This window comes from Mycteria americana, chromosome 1 (assembly GCF_035582795.1).
Source record: "Mycteria americana isolate JAX WOST 10 ecotype Jacksonville Zoo and Gardens chromosome 1, USCA_MyAme_1.0, whole genome shotgun sequence".
Taxonomy (NCBI): domain Eukaryota; kingdom Metazoa; phylum Chordata; class Aves; order Ciconiiformes; family Ciconiidae; genus Mycteria; species Mycteria americana.
Genome location: NC_134365.1, coordinates 155,849,168 through 155,875,537, shown reverse-complemented (window position 1 = coordinate 155,875,537; position 26,370 = coordinate 155,849,168). Strand labels below are relative to the sequence as shown.

General features: G+C 38.1%; 1 protein-coding gene across 2 annotated transcripts in view; it reads right to left on the bottom strand.

Annotated features, from left to right (window-relative positions):
- Nucleotides 1-26,370, bottom strand: part of TUBGCP3 (tubulin gamma complex component 3) — a 64,054-nt gene that overhangs the window by 10,732 nt on the left and 26,952 nt on the right. For both annotated transcript variants that reach the window (XM_075525677.1, XM_075525666.1), the window contains exons 6-14: nucleotides 23,834-24,006; nucleotides 21,543-21,661; nucleotides 18,740-18,865; nucleotides 15,044-15,112; nucleotides 10,100-10,232; nucleotides 8,572-8,738; nucleotides 6,062-6,172; nucleotides 5,550-5,658; nucleotides 708-897 (exon numbers count right to left, since the gene is read on the bottom strand). In XM_075525677.1, the coding sequence (XP_075381792.1) occupies nucleotides 708-897; nucleotides 5,550-5,658; nucleotides 6,062-6,172; nucleotides 8,572-8,738; nucleotides 10,100-10,232; nucleotides 15,044-15,112; nucleotides 18,740-18,865; nucleotides 21,543-21,661; nucleotides 23,834-24,006 (1,197 nt within the window). The remainder of the gene's footprint in view (nucleotides 1-707; nucleotides 898-5,549; nucleotides 5,659-6,061; nucleotides 6,173-8,571; nucleotides 8,739-10,099; nucleotides 10,233-15,043; nucleotides 15,113-18,739; nucleotides 18,866-21,542; nucleotides 21,662-23,833; nucleotides 24,007-26,370) is intronic.

Genomic DNA, 26,370 nt, shown 5'->3' with positions numbered 1-26,370 from the left:
TTTAAAAAGCATGGTCATGTACAAATCGCCACCACATGATGTTGATTTTGATTTACAAACAAGTTCATGGAAGTTCTATTACAAAGCCTGCCTTCTAGACCAAAGGAAAACTTTGTAAAGGACGTTTTTGGTAGACTAAGTTTCATCAGTAGCACCAGCATGTAAAAGCAGTAACCTTGCAAATACGCTTTAAGAACTGAAACTGATACTTGTGGGTGTATCTGAGTGCTTAAAACAGAGGCTGGTGAGGCATCAATTAAACTTTTAAAAAAGCATTGAGGGGTTTTGACATGATGTTTTGGACCAAACACCTCCAAAACATAGAAGCCTAACATTCACAGCAATGCTAACTAGTAGCATCAAGAGCAACAGAACTTTTCTGCTTAAACTTGCTGACAGGAGCGAGGGAAGTGCTAACATCCTTGAGGCTGTCACAGGGTCACGTGCAAAGGTATCTATATTACTGCAACTTTTCAAGACATTGTGAAATGGTGTTGTATATACTTCCTACCAAAAAGGAATAACAAAGTTTAAGCCTCAGGGTCAAAGAAATTAAACCCAAAATAGAATTTTAGAAGTTGTTCAATTAAACCTTTAAGTAATAAGACACTTCAAGGGTTTTCTCCTAAAAGCAATAGTTTCTGTGCTGATCATGCACATTTGCAAGCATCAGAAATTCAGCGTAATTACCCTTCCTACTCTCTTACTTGAGCAAGTCCATTAAATGCCTGATAAAGTCTCCTTGACCAAGTAGTAAGTAGCGTCTCATGGCCTGCAAGTGTTCCAGTAAATTGTACTTCTTATTGAGAACATCCAGCAGGTATTTGCTGGTCTCAAAATAAGCTGCATCAATTTTCTCCTGAAATGCATTTTCCAAATCTGTGAACAAATCAGCAGCTAAAAAAAAAGTTAAAAGAAAAGAGTTAAAATTAAATTAGTATTTTTCCAAAACTGAGGCAGACAAGCTTTGGAATTGAAACATACAAGCAGAGAAATTGCTATTTATTCTGATCCACTATGTTATACATTTCGCATAGCCAAAGTGAAAGAAAGTCTAAAGCAGCCCATACTTCAACATTATTACTTTTAATCTGTGCCCAGCTTGTAATTTACAATAAGAACTCATATTATTTTATCACTTTTACGCAGAAAGTGAGGTTTTTTTACCTTGCTGAAATACTGCAATTTACAGAATCAAATAATTTGAAGGAGATCTAAAAGCTCAGTTAGGGAAAAGCTTTGTTCGGGGGGATCTAAATCGGAAGTCACTTCTGTGGGGTGTGGGGGGGGAAGAAATCAAAGAATCAGTCAGAACATTCAACAGAAAAATAATTTCCACGTATAAATCAGAATGAGAGAGGAGGGAATATGCTTGCATTATCTGGGGGACAGCCAGCAACCTGATGTTCTCCTCTCCACCATTAATGTATGGCAACTTAGGGGCAGAAAGTAGGACACTGGCCTTTAGCAGGAAGTGTATTTCACTCTTTTCTACAACTACAAGCTTTTTAAGAAAGGGACTGCAACAAGGCTGTTACGAGACAGCAAGAAGTGTGGTCTCTTCAGGCAACACGGAGCAAAACTCCGAATACTGGACTGCCAGCTATTGTAAGATTCAGACCTTCCTCAGCATTAAAGGATATACTCCCACTTCCAACAATTTTTAATTACACAACTATTGCTCTAAAGGTAAAAAAGGAAGATTCAGGTACCAAATTAGTGTAAGACACTGCAACGCCTGCTCCAGGATTAGTTTCAACCTGTACTGCAGACAGGAAAAATTAAAGCCAAGTTTCACATTGTTTTGATGAGATTCAGCCTCAATTAATAAAATGCTTTTAAACTGAAGAAATAAATAGTGGTTCTAATAAAGAAGTCATTCTTTAATGAGGGAAACCTCACAATGTCTGGTTCAGTAACATTCCCTGCGGTTTCCAAATTCTCATTCAGCATCCTGTGAAGCTCCCCATAAGACACCAAAAGTGCAAGCATATGCAGAGATGTCAAAGAGATGACACTTGTATAATACATTGCTGTGCTCAAAATCCCTACACTAGGAGAATACTACTTAGTCAAGTAACACGCATCAAGCTTAGAAGATGTAAGAATTAATACAGCGTGTAGCAAGGAATCCTCAAAGTGCCCTTTCCAGTCACTGACAGCAAACCAGGAGAGACAGCTCACCAAGGTCTCTGCTCACTTTGGGCAAGGCAGAGATCTGGTGTGATCTGACAAAGCAATTCTTGCATTGCTCAGGTGAGGAAGCACACAGCAGTGTTCCCACTGCTGGGAAAAAGGGAAAAATATCACTTCATGCAAATGCATTTGTCTCACTGGTACAGGGCAACAGGGCACTGAGAACGTCCAATCAATTCTGACTTTCATCTAGTTTTTCCCCATCGGCAGATCCTGTCCTCTTAACTGCTGTCTTCAAAAGATGGGTTCAAGTGTGGCTGCTTGCATGCGTAGTGGTACCAGCCATCTGATCTACCACATGGCTTCACTGCTGGCTTTAGAGAAAGAAGGAAGAATTTCCAGAAGAGGAAAAAAGCTAAAAGAGGAGTTTTACAGACAGAACATAATAAGTTACAACACCCCAACGATCTGTTCCTGCAAGTGTCCTTCCACAAGATGCTGTGAGCCTAACGGGCAAAGCAAAAGAGGGAACAAGCCAACCCCAAAAGAGTTATAAGCTAATACCTTCAGTGACTGGACACAGAGGTTGGGCCTAGGACTGGCTCAAGACACAGGCAAAGCCAACAGGCAGCAGGGAATTGCCTAGTTTGCCTATGGCAAGCCTACCAAGTCACACATGCTGGTCCTGCCGCCACTCAAGTAGGAGTGAGCATGTGTAAGGCAGTATCTATGGCTGAGGACACATGGACCAGTCTCAACTTCTTGTTATCCGAAGCAGAAATAAAGCCTTTCCTCTCTCCTTAGTACTGCCCCTTGTGTTGAGGGAAGTGCCACAGCCCTTCGTCTCTGAGACTGGAAAATTCAAGTTTACATGTGTAGCTGTAATGCACCATCTCTGCATGCATGCACACCAGCAGAGCCAATGCATCATCCCCATTTGACATGCAAAACTACTAAAAAGGTTGCTTACATCAACAAACAAGAGGCCTAGGCACAAGTTTTTAAAGCTGTGCAAAATTATCTCAGGATGCTGTGAAAAGCCAGAAATGGGTCAAGAAAGGATCAGGCAAAACACACTGACAGACAGGTCCATGAGTTGCTATTGAACATAGTGGTCTCATGTCATTCCTGGTTCAGAAGTTCCCAAACTGTGGACAGCTCGAGACTGGAGTTGGGATCACTTTATCTGCCTTTTTTTACTGTCCTTCTTCCCCAGGTGACTGCTACAATTCCCTGTCAGGCAAGATGACCAACATTTACACTGTTCGACTCTGACTTCCTGTTTTAATACATGTTCAGACAGTTTTTTACATCATGATTACTTCAGCATCAAAAGGAAACTAGGGAAACATGAGAGTTAAGGTTCCAAAGCAAATTAAAGAAATAAAAAATACAGCCAAACCCATGAAACCCAAGAAAAAGCATCCAGAATTCAGGCTGGCATCCTAGCTTTCCATCGTCTTATTATAAGTAATTATCTGAAGGGACTCTCAGGATATTGTCAGATGGCACAAACAAGGAGGACAGGATGCATTTCCAACATCACTAACACAGAATGTTCTTTCTGGATTGAATGGGTAAAATGCCCTAAATACAAATGCAGTTTTGTGCAGAATTAAGGCAGTGCAATACTATGAGGCATTTAGGCTACAGACCATAAGCTCATGCCTATCCACTGCAGATATAGTGGAAAACATCTATTTCTAAAACTACACTTCTGTCTGAAACAGGTATTCTCAGCACTTAAGATAATGTACTTGCTTTGAAGCTCTCATCCCATATGTAATCGGGAACCTGTATTCGTGCAGATCTTCCATTCAATCAAGGAGAGAGAAACAAGTGCAAATTAAAAAAAATATTGGAAAAGCATGGCCATAAACGCTGTGTAAAGTGATGAAAGTAGTGTAGCCAAAGAATGTTTTTGCCTTTTTCAGGAGTAGCTGGCAAGATGATGGTTCAAATGCATTTTCATGCCCTTATTCACTTAACCCTGACCCCTCTCTGCACTTCGAGCACATCTTTGACTAGGCAAGCACTGCACATGGTACAAAATCACATTATTAGATGAAATATTATTGCAGACATGAATGGGATTTTATTATTAGAACATCTTTCATGGAGGTACTTATGCTAAAAGTCCATGTTGTAAAGAGTTAATATAAAAACTAACCCAAGGTTAATCTGGAGGAGAGAAAAAACAAAAAAAAAAAAAGATAATCCCACAAAACCAAGCTTCAAAGTTATATATATAATAAAGTCACATTTGAGTACAGGAATAACAGAAAAGATATTGTACAATATGTCAAAAAGCACAAAGAAGGATGTTCTTAGAAAACTAAGTAAAGAACTTGACAGAAAAACAAATGTTTAGATAATTCTTCTCTTGGCAAAGGCTGGGTATACTAGTAGGACATCATTATACTTCTAGAAACTATGTACAAAATAGCATCAGAGAAATTATCCCAGTGATCTATATCTTAACTATTAGACTGCCTTTGGTATATTAAATGAGTTATAAAAAGAAGTTATAGTAGTAAAATATCACCTTCACCAGAAGAAAGCAAGTTGCCCTTTCTCCCAGATGTAGCAGCATCCTATGCATTACCTTACCTTCTTTGCTTAGTATTTACACATAAAGTCTCCTTGTTTTAGATGTTTATTATTTGCTATCTTTCATCATAACAATGTTAACTTCGTTGCAAAGAATATGCCACCAAATAACTGCAAACGGTATACAAGTTCTCATTCATTAAAACTGAAATCTCTTTTAAATAGAAATAAATAACCTGAAGCAATTCTGACAGTTAAGTTTTGGTTTAATGTTTAACAGCTGGCAACCCAAATTTTAAGTAATCTTCAAAAAGAATTTTCCTAACCTTGCACATACTCAATTTTCTTCAGACATATCATAGTGGTAGAGCGCATTTATAGAAAGGATTCTGTCCTGCCTGGTTTTACTGCTCATTCTCTTATTTACAACTAATGGATTATTTATTATTTTTTAATCACATAATTAATTCAGTATTATTATGGAATCGTATGATGAAGTATATTTGATGAGAAGTCACAACTACTAAACTCTTACTGCAGCACTCAAGAATATCTCTGCCCCCACCCCAGCCCTCTCAACAAAAGTCAGCTGAAGGCAGACTGGTTTCTGAATGGTTTCATTCAGAAATCCAGTACATTAACAACCATCCAGCAAACCTATCAAATTAAGAAAATTACACATATGCATCTTCATACATCTTTTGTAAAACACAAGTACCCATTAAAATACCTATATTTTAGGGCCGATGGAACTTTTGTACTCCTTTCCACCCCACTATCCAAAATGCCAGTTTACAGTCTAAACCACATATTACACAGGGCTCAGTTCAAAGGGAAGAAGCTGACTAACACTGATACTCTACCATCTTTTGAAGACTCTGCAGATTTTGCCACAGCAATCATCTTTGTGGATGGAGTTTGATCATGACAAACTTGATGCAAGAAGTTTATGGATTTTCCTATTAGGAGGACCTGAACAAAAAAGGATTTTTTTTTCTTTAAAGTGATTTGCATCTAAGAAAAAAAAAAAAAGCACCAAACAAGAAAGCCACCCACAACCACCAGGACAACACGGTATTTTGTCATCTCTCTGTGCTCTTAGCTTCACAATCCCCACCACAGCAATCCAGAACTTCAGTGCTAACATAAAAAGGTTTTAAACAAACTTCTTTCCCCCCCTTGACATCTCCTTAAACAAAGTTTATCAGTTAGAGAATGGAATGGAGAAATAGTCTTACAGTCTTCCTCAGCAAACAATTCCAAAATTCTTAAGACGACTGTTTATTGTTCAAGTTGGTCTCTATTTTCTTAATGGAAATCTAAACAGTAGCATAGGGCAAACAAATAATCAGAAGATTGACTTTTGAATTCATACCTTTTTTGATTGCTCCATTGTAATAAAAGAAGGGATCATTGATTTCCTCAAAGTGTATTTGTCATGCCACAACCGATCAGTTTTAACTGTAGGATCTGAAGCTACAAAAAACTGTAGATTGAAATAAATATTAAAAACAAAAGATGAATGTAAACTCTCTCCTCTAGCATTTCATTTCTGTATTCAGAAAACTGTAAAAATATTCCGAGTTGTTCTTTTAACTAAAAAAGCAAAAAAATTTTTTCATAGCTAACACGCAGAGTTGTCCTGGCAATTGATATGTAAAATTGTTGACTAATATGAACCCTGAAGAAAAAAGTTAAAGAACAGCTCACATAATTTAATCTCCTCTGTACATTATGAAACCTTGACTACCTCAGGGTAAAGTGTACTATCTGTAAAACAGCCACTATGAAATACAGAAGCATATAGCATTTTCCCACAATTAGTTATACGGTTAGGGTAGGAAATAAAGTTCAGAATATACATATAATATGGTTTTATTTTACTGGTTCTATTTTTATTCAAGCCTCTTTGGATTCCCTCCTATTTTAACAGATGCAGAATTGCAGAAAAAAAGAAAAACCCAAGCCTCAAAACCAAGAAATCCTGTGATTGAACTGGTGATCAAATGCTAAGGTCTCTCAACTCCATGCAAGAGAATACTTTCATTTTGTTGTGCTTTAGCGCCAGTCAGCAATTAAGTACCACCCAGCCGCTCGCTCACCCTCCCCTCCCCCGGTGGGATGGGGGAGAGAATCGGAAGATCAAAAGTAAGAAAACTCGTAGGTTGAGATAAGAACAGTTTAATAATTGGAACAAAATAATAGTAATAATAATAATAAATTGTAATGAGAAGGAAAACAACAAGAGAGAGATGAACAAAACCCAAGGGGGGGGGACGGGGGGGGGGGGACGGGACACCACCACAAAAAACCCAAACAGTGATGCAACTGCTCAGCGATGCCCAGGCAGTCCCCGAGCAGCGATCGCTGCCCCCTGGCCAACTCCCCCCAGTTTACATGCTGAGCATGACGCCATATGGTATGGAATAGCCCTTTGGCCAGCTGGGGTCAGCTGTCCCAGCTGTGTCCCCTCCCAGCTTCTTCTGCACCTGGCAGAGCATGGGAAGCTGAAAAGTCCTTGACCAGTGTAAACACCACTTAGCAACAGCCAAAACATCAGGTGTTATCAATATTATTCTCATACTAAAATCCAAAACACAGCACTATACCAGCTACTAGGAAGAAAATTAACTCTATCCCAGCTGAAACCAGGACACATTTGTAAGAAACTAAAGCTACATGATTAGTTTTGTTAAAGTGACTTGTGGATGGATTCTGTCCTCATCCTGTCAAACAAGATACCCATTTTTTGGACAAGAATGTTTTTCACTGCCTCCAAATACCATTTCCACCAAGAATGGCCAAATGTCTGTGTTCAAAAACTGTGTCTATGGTATGAAAATTGTAGCTTTCAGTATACCACATCCAACAGCGATTTTCAGTATTGAAAACAATCTTACAGTGCACATGTAAAATTTTAAACAAAGAGCTGAAAGCTAGTGAATGATATAAAAACCAAAAAAGACCATGCCTCGCGTGTCTGAGGAGTAGCTAAAAAAAACCCCCTAAAGTCTATTTTACACTTCTAGCCATAAAGATTCATAGACTTTCACACAAGTCTCCTAATGCTGACCTTAAAGATCAGCTGTCGGTGGTATTTGTACTCATTTTAATTTTGACCCAGATGGACAGTTTCAGAAATCACACAGCATATTTCACACTCAAGTAAAGTTACTCAGATGTGTCTCAGAAGTGCTCAATCCATTTTTAAAAATGATTCTTTGGCTTCTTGGAACCAAAAAAATGTCACTTTAACAAGACTGTACTGATTGGAGACAGTAAAAAGGGTTGGGAGAGCTTAAAAAGGCAGAAAAATATTTCTAAGAAGAAAAGGGATGGTTACTAGAACTTGCTGTTACAGAAGTCAGCACAAATAACTCTGTAGAGTTTCTAGAAGAACCCTGGAACCATAAACCTCTTCTACCCAATTTGACAAACCAAAGTTATTTATGAAGCTGAAGATAACCGTAGGTAGCCAGAGTAGAATATTCTGAACTTTATTCCAAATACAAGGCTTGCATTCTAAACAGTTACAAAGAACTCTGCATACGTTACTAGTGTTACACCAAGCAAGAAAAGAGAGATGACTTTGTCTCTCTCCAGAAGCAAGCATCTATTGTTAGTCCACCATTCTGCCTCTACTAAACAGAGCCAGGATATGATTCATTGAAGACAGTGTACTGCACCATTGCAACCTCCAGACATCACACTGACTGAATCCATGAAGAGTCACATTTCATGTTGCTATTGTATACATTACTTACTCATATGTTATACATTTCCATCACAGTCTACTTTTCAAATTCTCCTCTAAGCTTCCCACAGATTATACTCCCACAAAGCATATGAACAGAGATAAAATATTTATTGTATTGCATACATTACCTCATGGTATGTGTCCTCCAGCTCTCCATCATAAATCCAGCGATAAAGGAAATTCAATACAGGATGGGATACCAGGCCAAGAATGTGCTGAACCAGAGATCTCATGTAGGGATCTCCTGTTTTAGTATAGGCATGAACTGCCGAGGCTAGTTCACCACCTTTTCTCCCTGTAAGATCAAAGGGGAGAGGAACAGAAATGTATGAAGGAAAAATATATACAGCACACTTACATTCAGCAGCCATTGATTTTAGCTAGTCATATGTCACCCAAAGCTTGCTGAAGAGCAATTCTAAAATGTAGCAAAAGTACATTTTTTAACGTTGACAGGGAATTCCTACGTTCTAAGGCATGACTCATTAATCTCACTGAAGCATTAAGCACAGTTCTCTGACACTGTATTCTGTCTATTTTATGGTAGCTTGGAGGAATGCAAATTTCAAGGCATCAGATCACAAACAAAGGTTGACTTTATGCTTATTTTCTTCACCACTGCTGCCACCAGAATAGCATTAAAGGAGCTTTAGTATGTTTTCCTTCTCTCCTGTACTTGACTCTTTCAGATGTTCTGTGTGCATACATACACACAAACACATCTTTCCTGCTTCTTGGTTATAGTTACCACCCCAGCTCCTTTAAGCAATATCTCCTGTTTTCTTGCAATTGACAGGTAAGATGCTGTCAAAAAAAAAAAAATAAAAAAAAAAAAAAAATTTAGAACTAGTACTTGTTTTGCTGTTATGCTGCACAACTTTAAGGTTCCTTGCAGCACAGGCTGTAGCATTCAAAATTTTCATGAATGTCTTAAAAGTAAAGCCCACTTTCTTTTCCAAAGTGGTTACCAATTCCGATAATCAAGGTAAAACAGATGTTGTAAGCTTTTTTGGTTAAGATGCTCTTTCCAAAGGGCCACAATCTCCATTTGTTTTCAAAGACAGCAAAACTGAAGTACCCTTATGGAGAAGCACAGCCTATGGGTGAGTTAAGAGCCAAAGTTTTGGTCAACTCCAACACCACTCCTCAGAATTTTCTTGTGGATTGCCAACACAGCCACGTACTATTTGCAGATTTGTAAAGTCCCGTTGTTTCACATGAATCTGCAGACAAGTTGCAAATGACTCCTATATGCCATCATATATAGAGGAATAGCATAATACTCATACATAATGAAGAGACTAAGCCAACCATTACATAGTGTATCAGTGGGTTTTTTCAGTGTAACATTCTCCGAAAGATGACTAAAATTGAGTAATTGAAAATAGCATGAAAAGTGTGTGCTTAAAATTTGAAGGATTTCTCAAGCATGTTCTATTTTTTTAAAAAAAAAGGCGAAAAACTGTAAGTATCAAAACAGCACTATAATTCACCAGTTTTTTGCTTAAACTAAAAAGAGAGAGAATCCTCTGGATTAGCCACTTAAAGTTTTCTAAAAAAACTTAACAGTAATATTATTGATATCCACCTTTGGCATGCACAACCACTCAAAGTTACATAACTTTCCCATAAATATTAAATTCATGTTAAACAGACCTTGACAGTGATCAACAAGTGCTGCAAGGGTCTTTAACCTTATTTTAGGATCATATGTCCAGACTAGAAGACGGCGAAGCGTTAAACTGCTCTCAAGTCCCAAATTCACGCCCTGATCATCTTCCAATTGCAACTGATCAAATTAGAAACAGAAAGACATATCAAGAAACAAAACAGGCAAAACTGAAGCAGAACTGATGTTTCATAGTTTTTGTACTGAAGTTAGCTTTTTACTAATACACTTGAAATACTCAGTATTATATGTTCTCTCATTAAATCATTGGGCCAAAACCTGAGAGTCACACAAGTGGAAACAGAGAATCAAGCGCAGGTGAAAGGACAGAGACAAGTAGAAGTGTAATAGGACAGACAGAGCACAAAGGCCAAGAAAGGTAAAGAAAGCAAGGTGATAGATAGTGATTCACAAAAGGAGAGAAGAGCAAAAGGAAAAGAGAGCAGAGATCCTGAAAGACAGCAAATACCGGCCAAAGAAGTGCTCAGAAAAGAGTAAAGAAAAACATCGAAAGGAAAGGAAGGGTGTAGGAGGTAAAATTTTTATTACTGCACAGCCAGCTTACTTAAGTTCAACACGGGACAAATTCTGTTCAATGCCTTCCTCCAGAAGCCATCAGAACTTGAGTTAGGTATATAGCAAGATTAAGGAATTGCTACCATTGACAAAACCATTAAAAGCTACGATAAGAAAAACCTGTCACAACGTGACTAGCGTGAATCTTCCAACACCATAGAAAATGAAAGCATTTGCAAATACACATCTCATACAAGTACGGATGGGGTAAGCAGGACAAGAACACAACCTAAGAATACAGAAGCAAGTTCTCTGAGCAATCGAAGCAGATAAACTCTTAGAAAAGATGCTCTGTTTCTTCCTGTATGCCACAACCAATCCACTCTGTGCTTCCATGTCTAGTACATTTTTTTGCCAAATACAATGTATCAGTTAAACTTAAGACTAGTGTCATCCACATTAAGCTCAGCCTTAAAGCCAGTTAAATTCATTAGCTTCTGGATGTTCCTGGGTACATGGTTTTTTGTTTGTTTGTTTGTTTTTAAGCTCATCTTGGAAAAAGATGGAACAATAAGAGAGATATATGAGCAAGAACTGCTGTTTGTCTTTAGAGAAGAGATGATACACTTACATCTTCATCATGGAAGTGAATTTTTAAAGGGGCTGACAATGCGAAAACAGTCCGGCAAGGAAAACACCTGAAAAGCTTATGGAATAGTACACTCAGGATGACTCTTTCAGAGGAAAAAACATGTCTGGGGGGAAGCTCTGAATATACAGTTATAGAGAAAGACAGTACAGAATCCTTTGATGAGATTCTTGTTATGTACTACTATGCCTGAACTGCTAACTAGAACCACAGCTAACAACTCCTAAGCTGGCAGCCTGTATGATCTCCTGAATACAAGAATGCAGCATGCACTCAGTTCCAAGACACAATTTTCTACATGTTTTCAAGCAACTGAAATGTACAGTTTTGTAAAGACAGTGTCTTTCAAAAAAGTAGATTTTTTTCCATGACTTTTTAAAATAAAATTGAGAAGTCACCAAGCTCACTTCTGGGATAACCTAGCACAAGTCTTGAAAATGGTGACTTCTTTCTTAAAAATTTCTGCTCCATCAATTATGAACATAAGAAATGCCATTCTCTGTAAGAACCCTGGCTAGATGAACTACTGCTCTATCTCCAATAATGACAAAAAGAAGTGCTGTACAAGAAAAGCATGCAAAGCTGACCCCTCTCTGCAGTCTGTGCCCCTTAGGCTCCCTGCAGCCCAGCTGCAGCCTTCAGGATGTCAGAAGATGCATCCTTGCTCAGCCCTTCTAACAGCAGTTTACAGATCTGCTGTCCCTCAATTTGTATAATCCCTTTTTCAACCTGTTGGTACCGCCTTTTGCCATGACATCCTCGGGAAACAAATTTTGCAAGCTGGCTACTCTTCTCTGTTTTATACCAACCTCCCGCTAATTTCACAGAGTGCCTTCTTTCCTCTGGTAGCCATTCACCAAATCCCACAGCTTTGTGTTTTGCTTATCCTTTGTTAGTTTGGAAGCCTCAGCCCTGTGCCTTTTCCTCTTCAGCCTCAAGAGACTCAGCCCATCTCCCCTCTCCCCGCACAGCAATTGTCCCATGCTCTCGAGCATTTTAGCTTTCTTCCTCCTTAGTCTCTACCCCCTCAATGTCTGAGAGGCTGCCATCAGGACTGCACACAGTGCTCCAGTGTCACACTGACACCTGCCACCTTGTTCTCAGTGCCCATCTCCCTGGCACCCAAATGCACACCACGTCCAGCAGTGCAGACAACCACCTGCGAGGACACTAAGGTTTTTCCCAAATTGGGCCTGCCGATGCCAAGTTTGGCACTGAGAAAGCATGCATTAGATTAGCTTTCCTCCAGATAAAAAACCTTGCACTTCCCACACTGGGGCTCCCCAGCACTTATTTGCTCACACACTCTGTTTCCTGCTGCTCCTTGCCATGGACAGAGCATCCAGAGTACCAATGTTAGCAAGCTTTCATTGACAGATTGGGAGATTTCACTCTGCCTTACCTTCTTATCAACATCAACTAAAATCAGTGCCAGCACCTATCTTTGGTGCACACAACTGACCCTTCTCCATCCTGCAATGTGACCTTGTGCTTCCAAGCCTTCAAGTCATAAGAGAATCTCTCCTCCACTCTTGAGTCTCCTTCCTTTCTTTAACAGCCTTTGGGAAGGAATCTTGTTAGGGGCTTCTTGAAAATCCTCTGGGATCCCCTTCAGTCAGGTGCTGAGAGACATCCCCAGAAACTCCAGTCTGCTAGCGCAGCACAACTTTACACTGCAGACACTACTGACTGTTCCCTACCAGAATGCATTTAATTGATGTGCTCAATACACTCATAAACTCTAACACTGGAGATGAAATCTGGCAAGGAACATGAAGAGCAACAAGAAAAGCAGTAAAAGGAAGACCAGGAAAAATGTGGGTTCAACTACTGAATGGTGCTGAGAAAGTGGTGACAGGAAAAATGGAAAAGGCTGAGGTAGTCAATACCTTCTATGCCTTGTTTTTTTTGTAAGATTTGCCATTGTGAATACCAGACGTCACCTGAGATCAGAGGGGAAGTGTGGAACAAGGGAGATTTACTCAGAGTAGAGAAGGATCAGGTTAGGAAACATTAAACAAACTGGATATACCTAAGTCTATGAGACCTGATGGGATGCACCCACGAGCACTGAGGGAGCTGGCCAACGTCACTGCAAAGCCACTTTCGATTATCTTTGCAACATCATAGCTATCGGAGGAGGTTCCTGACCACCGAGAGAAAGCACTCCTGTCTTCAAGAAGGAGGATCCGTTGAACTACACACCAGAGATAGTCCCCTCATTCTCTGGGATGCTGACAGAGCAACCAATCCTGGAAACCACTTCCAAACATATCGAGGACAAAAAGCTTTTCTCAGGAAGAAAAGCTCAGGGAAAAGAAGAGGAAGGGAGGACATTTGTGGTGAAGGAGTTTGTCTTCCCAAGCAAGTGTTAAGTGGCTGGGGCTCTGCCTGCCAGGAAGTGGCTGGACATCTGCCTGCTGATGAGAAGTAGCAAATGAATTCCTTACTTTGCTTTGCTTGTACACACAGGTTTGGCTTTCCTTATTAAAATGTCACTAACTTGATTGACTTGTCTTTTTGCCTTCCTCCTATTTTCTCCCCATTCCCCAAGAGACAGGGGTGAGCAAGAGGCTGGGTGGGTGTTTGGCTGCTGGCAAGGGTCAACCCACCACAAAGGCAAATGCAGTTTGAAAATTAAGTGATGCCAGAACTTTCCTTTTATTTTCCCTTACAGGCTTCCCCTCTCACCAGTCTCCTCTCCTCTTTTGAAAGGTTTAGTGGAGCAGGAAAGGTAGAGGAAGCTGCATTTCAAAGAAGTCATAAATATTTTCATGGTCAAGAAGTTTTAGAAATTAGAATAAATCAAAGCTCCAGCAAACCAAGAAAGCAAACATATTTTGAACAGGGCAGGAAATAATCACAAAGAGTAACTGGATGGTAGCCAGGAAAAATAAGCAAAAAGTATGTATGACAGGCATTCCAGAAGTCAGGAATGTTAAAGAACTGCAAGTGAGTCAAAAGGAATAGATGCTTTGAAAACATTTACAGAAGACTATGACTTAAACTACAGATTTTTTTAAACTGGAATTTTAAATGGCATTTTAACTTTAGGTCAATCCTCAGAATAAATTTTTCTCAATTATAAATAATGAACTCCTTGAAAGTCCCATATAAAAAAAAAAGTAAGCAGAAGGAAAAAAAAGCTAATTTTTATTTTAGAGCTAGCATCTAGATGCACATACTTATAAATATTTGTGGACAAACTGCAAGATTATCAGCACTGAGTTAGTCTATATGTCACAGAAAAATAATAAAACACTGAAACATCTTACTCTCTCAATACAATGGAAGGGACAAGGAAAATGCACAAACTGCCCCAACAGAACAAAACGTTGGAACTGTTGTTACCATGCTGAATTACCACACGATTACCAATGCTGAACCATGCATTGCTTGAAATACAGAAAGATTTGTTTTCTCCCTTCAAAGATGTGTCATGCTGTTTGGGATTTGAATGATAGAGATATCACACAACATGAAACTGACAAAAATGATGCAAAAAAGGGACAGAGGCTTAGAAATACACATTATATTCCTTGCTTATGTAACACATCAAATAACAGTGAATTTCTAAGAGAAAAATATTCATTGGTGCATACATCCAAAGAGTAAGAAATGTACCAGTTAGAGAATTGTGTCCACTGTCAACAGAAACAGCTGTACGTCCTTCCCTTTCTAAAGGGACACCTAGGTAGACCTTTTTGGAGATATTCAGATAAGGCAAAGCAAAAGAAGAAAGTTAAATAAGAACCACTTAACTTACCTGAGAATGTAAAACAGACAGAAGTCGGTAGTATTCTTTAAGTTCCTGATGTAAGGCTGCACAAAAACTCTATAAGAGAGAGGGGAGAAAAAGAAAAAAGAAAAAAAGAAAAAGAAAAAAGAAAAAAGAAAAAAAAAAGAAAAAAAGAAAAAAAAATCAGGAAAAATCTTTCTGGTTTAATCTAGAATAACTTTTATCCTATCACCACACTGTGACGGTAGTTAGAAATTTCCTAAAAGGAATCAAGCTACAAGTTTCAGCACAAAAGCCAACTCTTAGAAAACTGGCCAACATACAAGTGCTTCCCTAAGAGATGCACAGACCTTTTGCAAGAATATATACACATTGTCAAGTGATTTTCTGTTTCTTGCTGCCTTAATTCTATCAACAGATTAAACTATGACAAGTGTAACTCTCCAAATAGATATATCATCTCAATAAAGACATTAATAATTACCATAGGGATGTGCAAATCATAACATTACCCAGAAGAAATTTTCGTTAATAATTATGTAAAATACTGTATGGAGTAAAGTAATAGAATTTCAATTTCAGGAATGCCTCTAACAACAGAACACAGAAGTCAGGCAACCATCATTATATTTACAGTATAGACTGTATGACATGAACAAGAAAACACAATGCTTATAGAAGAATACTCCCAGTAAGTGCTGCTGGATCAAGTCCTCTAAATTTTTGGCCTTTTATCAATTGACAGTCGTATACAATTCTTCACTTGATGTGGAAGAAATTAATAACACTAAGTACATCCTAAGAAATCTGTAAAACATGCAGAATTTAACAGGTCTGAACTAAGCAAAGATTCCTCTTTGTAAAACAATTCTAAGCACAGATACTTTGGGTTGTTTAAAAATAAATAAATAAAGGTAGATTCTAAAAACAATTCCTGAAAGAATACTTGTTTAGTAATGGATAGTTTTTCACAGTTTGGGGTCCTGGCATTTTGCTTTGTTTTTGTAATGTTCTTAACCTAAAAAACATACTAAAAAAATTCCTGCAACACATTTTCTAAAACAGAACTAAAAATATGCTTCATTAATTTTGGACTGAGTTGAAAATTTTGGACTTTAAGCACTTTTTGGGGTTTTAAAAATTGTTTGGTTGGTTGGTTTTTTGAAGAGTACTTCCATGCACACACAGAAATTTTTCAGAACTGATTTCTTAACCAATTCTCAGCTAATTATTTTAATACCTATTTTAATGGATTTTTTTTAAAAAAAATGGGAAATTCCCCAGGATTTTCCCCTCAACCCCTTTTAAAATCATCACAGTCAAAGTAATTTGGAAAAAATAAGGAAAACCTCACATAAAAAGAACCCAAGAGCTTAAAGTAAAATATTTATTCACTAGAGTATATACAAGGGAGAAATCATTACTACAACCACAAGGAGAAAATAAATCTTCTTTCTGCTAAGAGGCTAAGAAGCCTAGGGGAAAAAAAAAAAATCATTAATCTTGCCATTGTATTCTTTATAAGGAAAGAGGGTTCCTTTCTTCAACTCAACATTACAAATTGGAAAGAAATTTGAAATTCATTTTATTGCAGAGGATACTGAAGGGCAAAAAGAAATCCCCTTACATGTAACCCCACTTTTCATTTCTTCTCACTTGCTTCTTCAGTACATTTTTGAACCTATTGAAGTAGCACTTGCCAAGACAGAGAGCCGAGTAGAGCCTCCAAGAAAACATTCAAAGGCACTATACATCTACTAAAAAAGTGAGAACAGTAGTCATTGACTTTAGTAGCCAAAAGGATTTAGGATCTAACTGTCCATCAACTTTTCAGAGAAGCTTTAGAAGTTAAAACTTACATCCAGTGCCAATTCCTGCATTACAAACTACAGATTTTTGTTTCCCAAACTGTTACGGAAAACTGGACATTATCCTAGAATTCTGATTTGGTCTACAGCAAAAGAGAATTCAGGAAGGAAACAGAATGATTGTTCAAGAGAAAAAAAAATTAAAATGCCCACTACCTCAACTGGTTCTAAATGGGCAAAATGCCAAAATATAAGGCAAGTTATATTTCACTGCTGATTGTTCTTTTTGCTTTCTGAGGACAAAGTATAACTTAGATATTAAGCAGCAAAGGTAGAAGAATATAATGTTAAAGTGCAGTATATTGTTATATCTCTACTCCTAATAATTGTCAATACCTGAAATTTTGCGTGGTACAGTCACCAGACTGTCACCAGAATCATATAAAAGAGGTGACAGACATCTTATCCTACATGTGGTTTAAACAGGGGTTTACACAAGCATTCTTTTAAAACATTAAGCAAGAGATGCTTTACAATGCACAATATATTCTAATGCTAAATTCTTAATGCACAGTGTGCAGCATCTGAAATTGTCAGCTATAAAAGCAATGAAGAGCAATGGTACATACTCTTTTTGCCCAGATACTGACAGCAGGAGTAGAATATATGTTTTTATTTGTACACTTATGTCCTAGAAATATATATAAGTGCTTGCCTCAAGCAAAATTAACAGCATTAGAGCTATGCAGATTCAGCTAACTAACTGCACAGCCCTCTGCACAGGATCTAAAACCTCCATATAATAGCTAAGATATTGCACATTTAAATTCACTGAAGAATTAAAGTTCTCCCCTTGCTGTAAACTTGAAGATTAAAGCCAGAGACAGTACAAATAAGCATAAGCAGGAAGCTGCTAGATAAAGAATAAGAAACTTCACCCATATATAAGGGGGAGAGTCTGAAGAAAATGCATATACAGTAGCACTACCATATAAAACATGGAAATCAGCATTGGATCACTAGAAAAATAATTATTTATATGTAACTAAAAGGGTTACTAGGAATAAGAGACAGAAGGGAACAGAATAAAACATTAGAAAAGTAGGAAGCACTACAGTGTCTCTACTGACCTCTTAAGAAAAATTAGATTGAAGGGAGAAGCACTTCAATTTCTTGGCAGATTAGGTAGGATGTTATGGCTAGAGGCAAGGATAACATTTCTGTCGACTCAGAAGGGATAATATCCAGTTTTACAGAGGGAGCAAGTGAGAGGAAACGGGAATGCCTTAGCAGTAAATGTGGTTTTGAGTATTACAGCAGCTGTGAAGTTACTGTAGACTACAAATCATGATGATGAAACCTATAAAAACAAAAATTAACATTCTTTTGATGCTGTATTCAAAAGAAAGGGCAGAAGATAATGGGGTATTTGCATTTTATGTAAGTTAGTGCAGTATTAACACATGAACATCAACATCAGCCAACAAGAGTGTCCCGTGCATAGGTCACCCTAGCAACTGAATTGGTGATTAATTAGCTCAGGGACGCCACCATCCCATTTAAGCAATGTCTTTGTTTCTAAACATGCATGAGCAATTAAAAAAAAAAAAACAAAAAAAAAAAACCAGAATTTAAAAAAAAAAAAAGAGATTAGGAAAAGGAATCTATGCATGAGACTTTCCAGTTACAGATGACAGGGGCAACTCCTTCTTATGACCAGCAAGAGCAAACATCTTTCCCTTGCCTTCAGACTATGACCCATACCAAAAGTGGCAATCCATAAAAGGAGTAAATCAAAGGATGAATGATCCAGGCTCCAAAGTTTACGATTCTTTCTAGTACTGCATTTTACTCAGTAGTTTAAGGGAAACAAGACCAAAATATTGTAGCAAAATCAATTTTTTAGCCAACCTACCTGTCCCACAAGTCCAAACGCACGATCCAAACTCCTCTGGTCTGTGTATTTTCTTATTTTATTATGTAGCCATCCCAACTCTGCAAGTCTACTTGTAGTATCTCTGAGAGATTTGGACAAGCTCACCTACAAAGTTAACAGAAACAATAACTTGCAATTTTAAGTCAAATCTACCATCATGCCAATACTTGTTTCTTCACAAAAGCCCCTCTTTCTCATAAAACAAGCCAGTTCAGGGAACAATAATTTTACATTCTACCGCAGAGATAGTGCCAGAAAAGCAGACAACCATGTAATTAGCATTAAATTTATACACATAAGCCTTGAAAAGGCAGCGTCAACAAACTACTGGCAACTTTGTGACCTTCCGTTTTGGAAATCTTAATATAACGGTATTCATACACTCTTTTTACATTAGGCAATTATGGCACTAACAAAAAGGTCTTCAGAAAAGAGGAAGAAATCTGAAATTTTATGATGTAGTGTCACACTTCATCTTATCCTGATAATCAGCAAGACTGAAAATATTAGAGCTCTAGAAGAGGAGTCAATGACTGAAACTAATGAAAAAACCTAGAGGAAATAATTAGTTACTACTACATGTGAAACAAATCTTTAATAGAAGACAAATGACCCAATGCCAGACTAGGTATCACGAACCAAGCCACAACAGTGTGGGCTTGAACCAGGTAGCAGCACTTGGTTGTAGGACCAGAGTTCAGTCCTTGGCCCTCTTGCTTAGATATACAGGCACAGCTTTAACTTCTTGAACAACTTCTGTAGGATCAATTCTAGCCCAAACAAGCATGATTGGATACCGTTAGAAACTCTACCTGCAGCTAAAACCAAAGAGATGACATAGGAACTATTTAGAATTCTACAACTACAGAGTGCTTGGCAAGTGTTAAGTACAATACACATCTGCTGGAGTCAAATGAGGAATAAGCAAAATTGGCTTAGTGTTATTACATTTGTATCTCTTAGATCAAATCAGAAGCTGCTAGCTTATACAGTGCTGAATGTCACCAACAGACCTAATATTAACATTGACATTAGAAAACATTCAGGCAAGAATAAGCTTGGCAAGTGTGCTTCTTTCTGGAAAAACACAGACTGTATACAATGACGTTTTCTTTGCGCAGCTGAGGGAAAACTACATGCTTTGACTACTTTTTTGCCTAACATGCACTCAACACAGCTAGAGGAGGTATGATCTTGCTCCTCGTTCATCAGAAAAAGCTCCAGCTGCAGCTCTAGTCAGTCAAATAATTTCATCTTCACCGGGTCCAGTAGCTCAGTACAAGTGCCAGTAAGGAAGAACAATGGAAGACAACTGACTTCACAAAAGTAACTGAAGACACAAAGTTCTCAGGAAAAAGCATTACTGACCACAAGCCATCTGAATAATCAAACTCCCTGTATTAACAGAATTAGGAGTTGAAACTAAAACAGTTTTTCACCTCAGAGTAGCCTATTTGATATGAAAACTACACATAAAACTAATGAAACCCATAGTGTCAATTTTGCAATCACTGATTAAGTCATCTCCACATTTCTCTACAAAAATCTGTTATGCTCCCTTTCCTTTGCCATATGTAATCTAACTTATATATGGAACATAACTAACTCAGTGCAGGTGTTGAGGAATTACAAACTTTGCAGCATCTACAGGTGCAGAAGATGACATCCTTAAGAATCTGTTTATTAACAAGATTTAACTGATTTAAGAGGATTTAAGTTTTCCATTTTTTCCTTCACTAAGCAGCCCCAAATGTCATTGTAAAGTTATAAACAATTACAGAACCATTATACATTTGACTTTTTGCTATTATTATGGAGGAGAAAAGGAAATTAGTTCAGTTACCATCAACGTTAAGGTAAGTCTACCGTGCTCTTCGCACATGAAATGGCCCAAAACCAATTCCCCACCATTTTAGGACTATGTCATACTGTCATAGTATAAAGTTCTTAATACAAGTGAAAATCGGAAGAACTGTCTTTCCATTTGAACAAGAACATGAAAGCCAATTAGCAAGCTGAAACAGAACTGTGATGCAGTACTGTCTAAATACTGAATAAGGAGAAGCTGCTAAAGCAACTAGCGCCATTTTTTCGTTCTTTGCTTAGCTGACCCAATCTTGCCCTTGGTTTTTTTCCACATTGCAAATATGCTTAACATCTCACCACTTTAAAGCCAGATCTTCTCTCTCTCAGCCTTCTCTCCTGTTCCTCTGCCCCCTATTTGACACCTTCCTTCAAATTCACATCAGCTGGATTTTCTATCAACAACAGGAGTTGAAAGCACTCTCTTCAGTTCTATCACCAGTCCTTTCTTGGAATCCCATCTGATCACTTGTAAATGGTAATCAAGCCCATAACATCAAGTGGCTAGCATCCATTCTACACCTCAGGCTGTTAAATTTAATCCAATAATAATGTGATCAAAAGACTGCATCTGCGTTATATTCATTCTTATAGACTGGAGAGGGAAAATGATGACAAAAATCCCCAAATTAAGCCATAACTTAGGAGTCTTTGTACTGGCTTAACAGGGAGTGAAATCTTGTGAAATGCTATAGTTTTTCTGGACCTAATCTACCCAATCAATTTTAAATTAGTACTGTTGAAACGACTCTGTTGTACTAAAAAAAAAAAGGGGGGGGGGGGGGGCAAAAAAGCTGCGTGGGGGGAGTAAAGACTTGTGATAATATTTTAATTTTTTTTTTTTTACATATTTTTCATGGCTACTTTTCCCCTACATACCTCTCTTCTCACATATGAAATACAAGTCACCATACCATACCTTTCCCTCCACTTTATAGCAATTTTCAGAATTGCACATTTTGATGTTTTTGCCATCTATTCCCTGGAAGACATACAAAACATCTCTTACAAGGTTTGCTTCGGTTATTTCAACAGAGCCTAGAAAGAAAAAAAAACAAAACAAAACAAAACAAACAACCAGTATTTAGATTTGTTGGGACAATTAGTTTTGATTACAACTTCAAAAAGCTATTTAGAAGCCTAGAAAAAAAAGAAAAGAGAAAGCCTGTGTTTATAACCTGTAAAGAAATGTTTTAAGTTCCATTAACAACCTGACAGGAAAGCCAAGAATTCCCTTTACCTGCGTCTACCAATACCTGGGATTCTCTCAGAGCAGGTCAGCTTGTATGACACAGGGCATGTTATATTTTAACCAACACTTCAGCCAGTTCTTAAACTTGTTATCTTTTCTGTTTCAGTCACCAATGCAAGTTCTGAGGCAAGCATCATAATAACGAAACAGCGCCATCTGCTTTTGTAACTTATTTAAGATATCAAGAATGAAACCATTTCAATGACAACTATCTAGAAATTGAGATGCTACAACATGCTTCTCCCAAATTTGACAGCACTCTTACTCTCATCAGTTTGCCTCCCCAACAATCCGTTTTCCCAGAACAAAACCAACAAAAAATAAATTATATTCTTATTTTGGCAAAAGTAATCATCACCTCAGATGCTGTTTAAAATTCAGACTCCTCTCATAATACTAAGATGCGCACGAGAATAGCTAGCCCCTTTTAGGAACTCCTAGTGAAGTGGTAGAAGATTCAAGTGCACGTTTCTTTAATTGGTAAATAATACAACAGATATTAATAACAGCCATACAATGCTCCTGATTATACTATCTGTGCACATGTAGCAATAAGAAAACTCCAATTAACAGCAACCAACTTTAGAAGAAAAAAACCCACCTTTTAATTAGTTAGAAAAATTTCATATTCATAGAAATATATCTTCTTGACAATAGCCTTTTATATTCTGAATGCAGCTCTATTTCTACATCAACCAGTGACTACATTTAAGACAACTGTCAGTCCTTATACCCATCCCACATAAGAATCAAGAGTCACAGCTGCTGACTGGCTGACTGAAACAGGTTTGTAGTGCTCTTTACAGCAATTAGTACAACAAAAATAAGAGGCAGTGCTAGATTTTATTTATTTTTATATTTTTTCTATAGTTATATATATTAAATCTATCATGAATATAAAGAGAATATATATTTATAAATATATTTTTATAGACATATGCATCCATATGTCTATAAATACCAGGTATTTTATAGACATATGCGTCCTCTTGCGCATCAACAGTATTGTTAATTAGGTACTAGATGCTAAATGCTGCCCTTAGACCAGAGTTGTACTGGTATATCTATAAGCTGTTGCTTTGTGCACTGTTACTCATAAAGATGCAGGGGCTGGCAGACAGACTATATTTTAGCTTCTTTATATAGGAGTTATTAAAAAAACCCCAAACATAAAAAACCACATCTCTTATCTTTCTTTGCCAGAGAGCAACAGCACTGTAGGATGACAACATCTGCCATTAGCTCTCTTATTCAGAAAAGTCTCCCCCTTTTACAGTAAAAGTAGAGTGGGTTGAAACTTACACAATTGCCACAGAGATCATCTGTTAAACAATTTCTCCTTAGATACACTCGTGTAAATTCAGAATAGATCCTCTAGGCATCAGTTTCAAGTTTACAGCTGCTTAATCAAGAAAATAAATTCGTAATATTTATCTATTTTTTATTTTATTGACAATATTTTATGCCAATTGCTCTAAATACAACCACCATAAACAGTGTGCTAATTTAAAAAAAAAAAAAAATAGTTGAGAGCTCTATATTCCAGTGCACATTTCCAAGTTTTAAAAGACAGAATCGCAAATGGATGAGCCTAGTTCAGCAAGTTCTATTCATTGAGCTCTTTCTTTCTAAAAGCAGTAGCATCTTCTGATCATCAAAAGCGTGATCATTACTCACAAACCACAACCACTTGATTCTGACAAACACTGCAATGAAGTCAGTCTTTCAAGAAGACCAGAACACATTATTAAACCAATCATTGCAAAAACAAATTAACAACCAGCCAAAGAGACTGTGGCCAAATATACTAGTCTTACATATTTGCTTCTATCATTCTATCAAAACACTCCTCAAAAAATTCAACATGCTATAAAAGTATTTCAAAATCATTAAAAAATAATGGAGGATACAGATATCAATTGTAAAAAGTTATCTTTAACAAATGCATCTTTGCTCACCACTTGTATCCCCTTCTCGCCTTGACCTCGGCACACCACGGGAGACAGCATTTGAAAAGCCTTTTGAGGTAGTGCTTTGTAAAGAAGGCTGGCTTGCAGTTAGAGTCCATGCGAGACGTGACCCTAATTGCTGACGTAGGCAATCTCCAACGCCTGGAGCTTGATAGGATTGTCTAGAAGGACAAAAGGAAGAAACACCTTTAAAAACTTTGATTCTATACCCATCACCTGGTTTGGGGTATGCAAATTTTGAAAAATGCCCTGAGCTTGAGTTTGGTTTTTGTGGATGTTTTGTCTGTGTTTTTGGTTGGGTTTTTTTTTTTTTTTTTAATAAAGAAACCTTAAAAAAGGATGCAGAACATACAAGCAATTTATTGCTTCCTATAAGCCTACAATTCAAAAAAAAAAAAAAAACCACACCGTAGAAAAGAAAGGAGGTACAAATTTGACAAATACGATTTAATATCAAAGACTTTGTTCACACTGAACTGTGTAGATATGCTCAAATGGATTAAAAGTGAAGTCAACTATAATAATAATAAGTCATAATAAAAGCAACAAATATTTAAGTTTTGTTATTACTTGAAGCTGTAGTTACATGCCAAAGAACTAAAGGAAAGTAGAGAAAGAGGAGAAAAGTTCACTTTCCTGCTGCTTTATTGTTTAGGATAGTTTGTATCAAGTGCCTGAAGATGTGAATAAGGAGGGAGCATCTAGACAAGCTCCAATTTCCCTCCCTCTCAAACTTGTCAATTCTTCTCACAAAAATAGTCTTAAACATGAAAAATGTTAAGATTAGAAGTTAACTTTCTGATTATTTCTGTATCATGATGATGAAAAATAAAGTTGAAAATATTTGCAAGGCATTTTTGCTGCTGACCATTCCTTCCCCTCCCACAACTGAATGTAAACTTTTGGAAACATACACATATTTAAAATAAATAAACAAATAAAAGAATTCCACAAAGCTGTGAAAGCACAGTTACAGGGAGAGATGGAACAAGATTGCAACACAAATGTCCATGTAAAAAAAGTCGAGGAATGCCTTTCCTCTCTCAACCGCCACATCATAACTCATGGGATGGTCACACATCGTACTTATACGATTGTAGCTAGTGAACAAGAACGCAGCCCACAAGACAGAGCAACTCTGTTGTGCTTAGCATTTGTAATGTCTCAACTAGAGCAAAACACTGAATTTAGGCTGTTACACTTCAAGAAGAACGTACTCCAGAAACAAAGGGAAACATGTATAAAGAGAAGTTGAGGAGCAATGAAGCTCACCGAAAGATCTAATTTGGGTTGCCCAGCTCACAGACTACAGGACTAAAGAGAGAGCAGTGAAATTGCTATAACATTAAACAGTCTGAACAGGTCAGACCAAGAATATGTCAGGAACAGGGTAGGTTCTGCTGATATTTTTAAGCAAGCAGATATACAAAATAACCTCACTGACATACCTTTCTGTGCTGTATCAGGATTATATAATGGTTGAGGTTGCAAGGGACCTCTGGAGATCACCTCGTCCAGCCCTCCTGCTCAAAGCAGGGTCAACTAGAGAAGGTTGCCTGGTGCGTTGCCCAGTCACGTTTTGAATATTTTCAAGCATGGAGACTACACAGCCCCTCTGGGCAACCCCTTCCAGTGTCTCACAACATCCCCTCTGCCCGCAAACACACACCCCACCTCACTGCAAAAGAAGTTTTTTCCCTTATGTTTAACTGGGATTAACTGTTTTGCCAGTTACCTCTTGTCCTTCCCCTGGGCACCACAGAGAAAAGTCTGGCTCAGTCTTCTCTACTCCCCTGGTCAGGTATAACCACATGGGTAAGATGCCCTGAGCCTTTTCTTCTCCAGGATGAACAGTCCCAGCTCTCTCAGCCTCCCCTCATATGTCAGATGTTCAAACCCCTTAATTATTTTGTGGTTCCTTCTCCAGACTCTCTTCAGCCTGTCTGTGACTTTTTTTGTACCATAACTGGACCCAGCATTTCAGATGTGTCCTCAGCAGTACTGAGCTCACGTTCAACTTGGTATCTACCAGGAACCCCAGGGCCCTTTCTGCAAAGCTGCTTTGCAGCCAGTCACCCCCCAGCATGTACTGGTGCATGGGGTTATTCCTCCCCAGGTCCCGGACTTTGCTGAACTTCAGGAGGTTCCTGTCAGCACATTTCTGGAGCCTCTGAATGGCAGGTGAATCACCTGCTTTATCAACCACTCCTCCCAGTTTTGTATCTGTCTGGTCCCACTTGGTGGGTTGCAAGATGGGACGAGACATTAATTTGGTGTCAGAAGTGCAATTCCCCCGACGTGATCAGTGAGAGGAACAGGGAGGGGATATCGACTGAGTCGAGAAAGGAGGACGTGAATCGGCTGAGTCCAAGTCCTCTGGCAGATAGATGATCATGGCTTCCCGGGTTCAGCCTGATCTGGACTGCTCCCCTTTGATAGAGTTATTAAAAACGTATAATTCCTGCCCAACGCCCCAAGGGCGAAATTGGGCAGAGGAGAACTGGCAATCTCCATCCACCATTGCA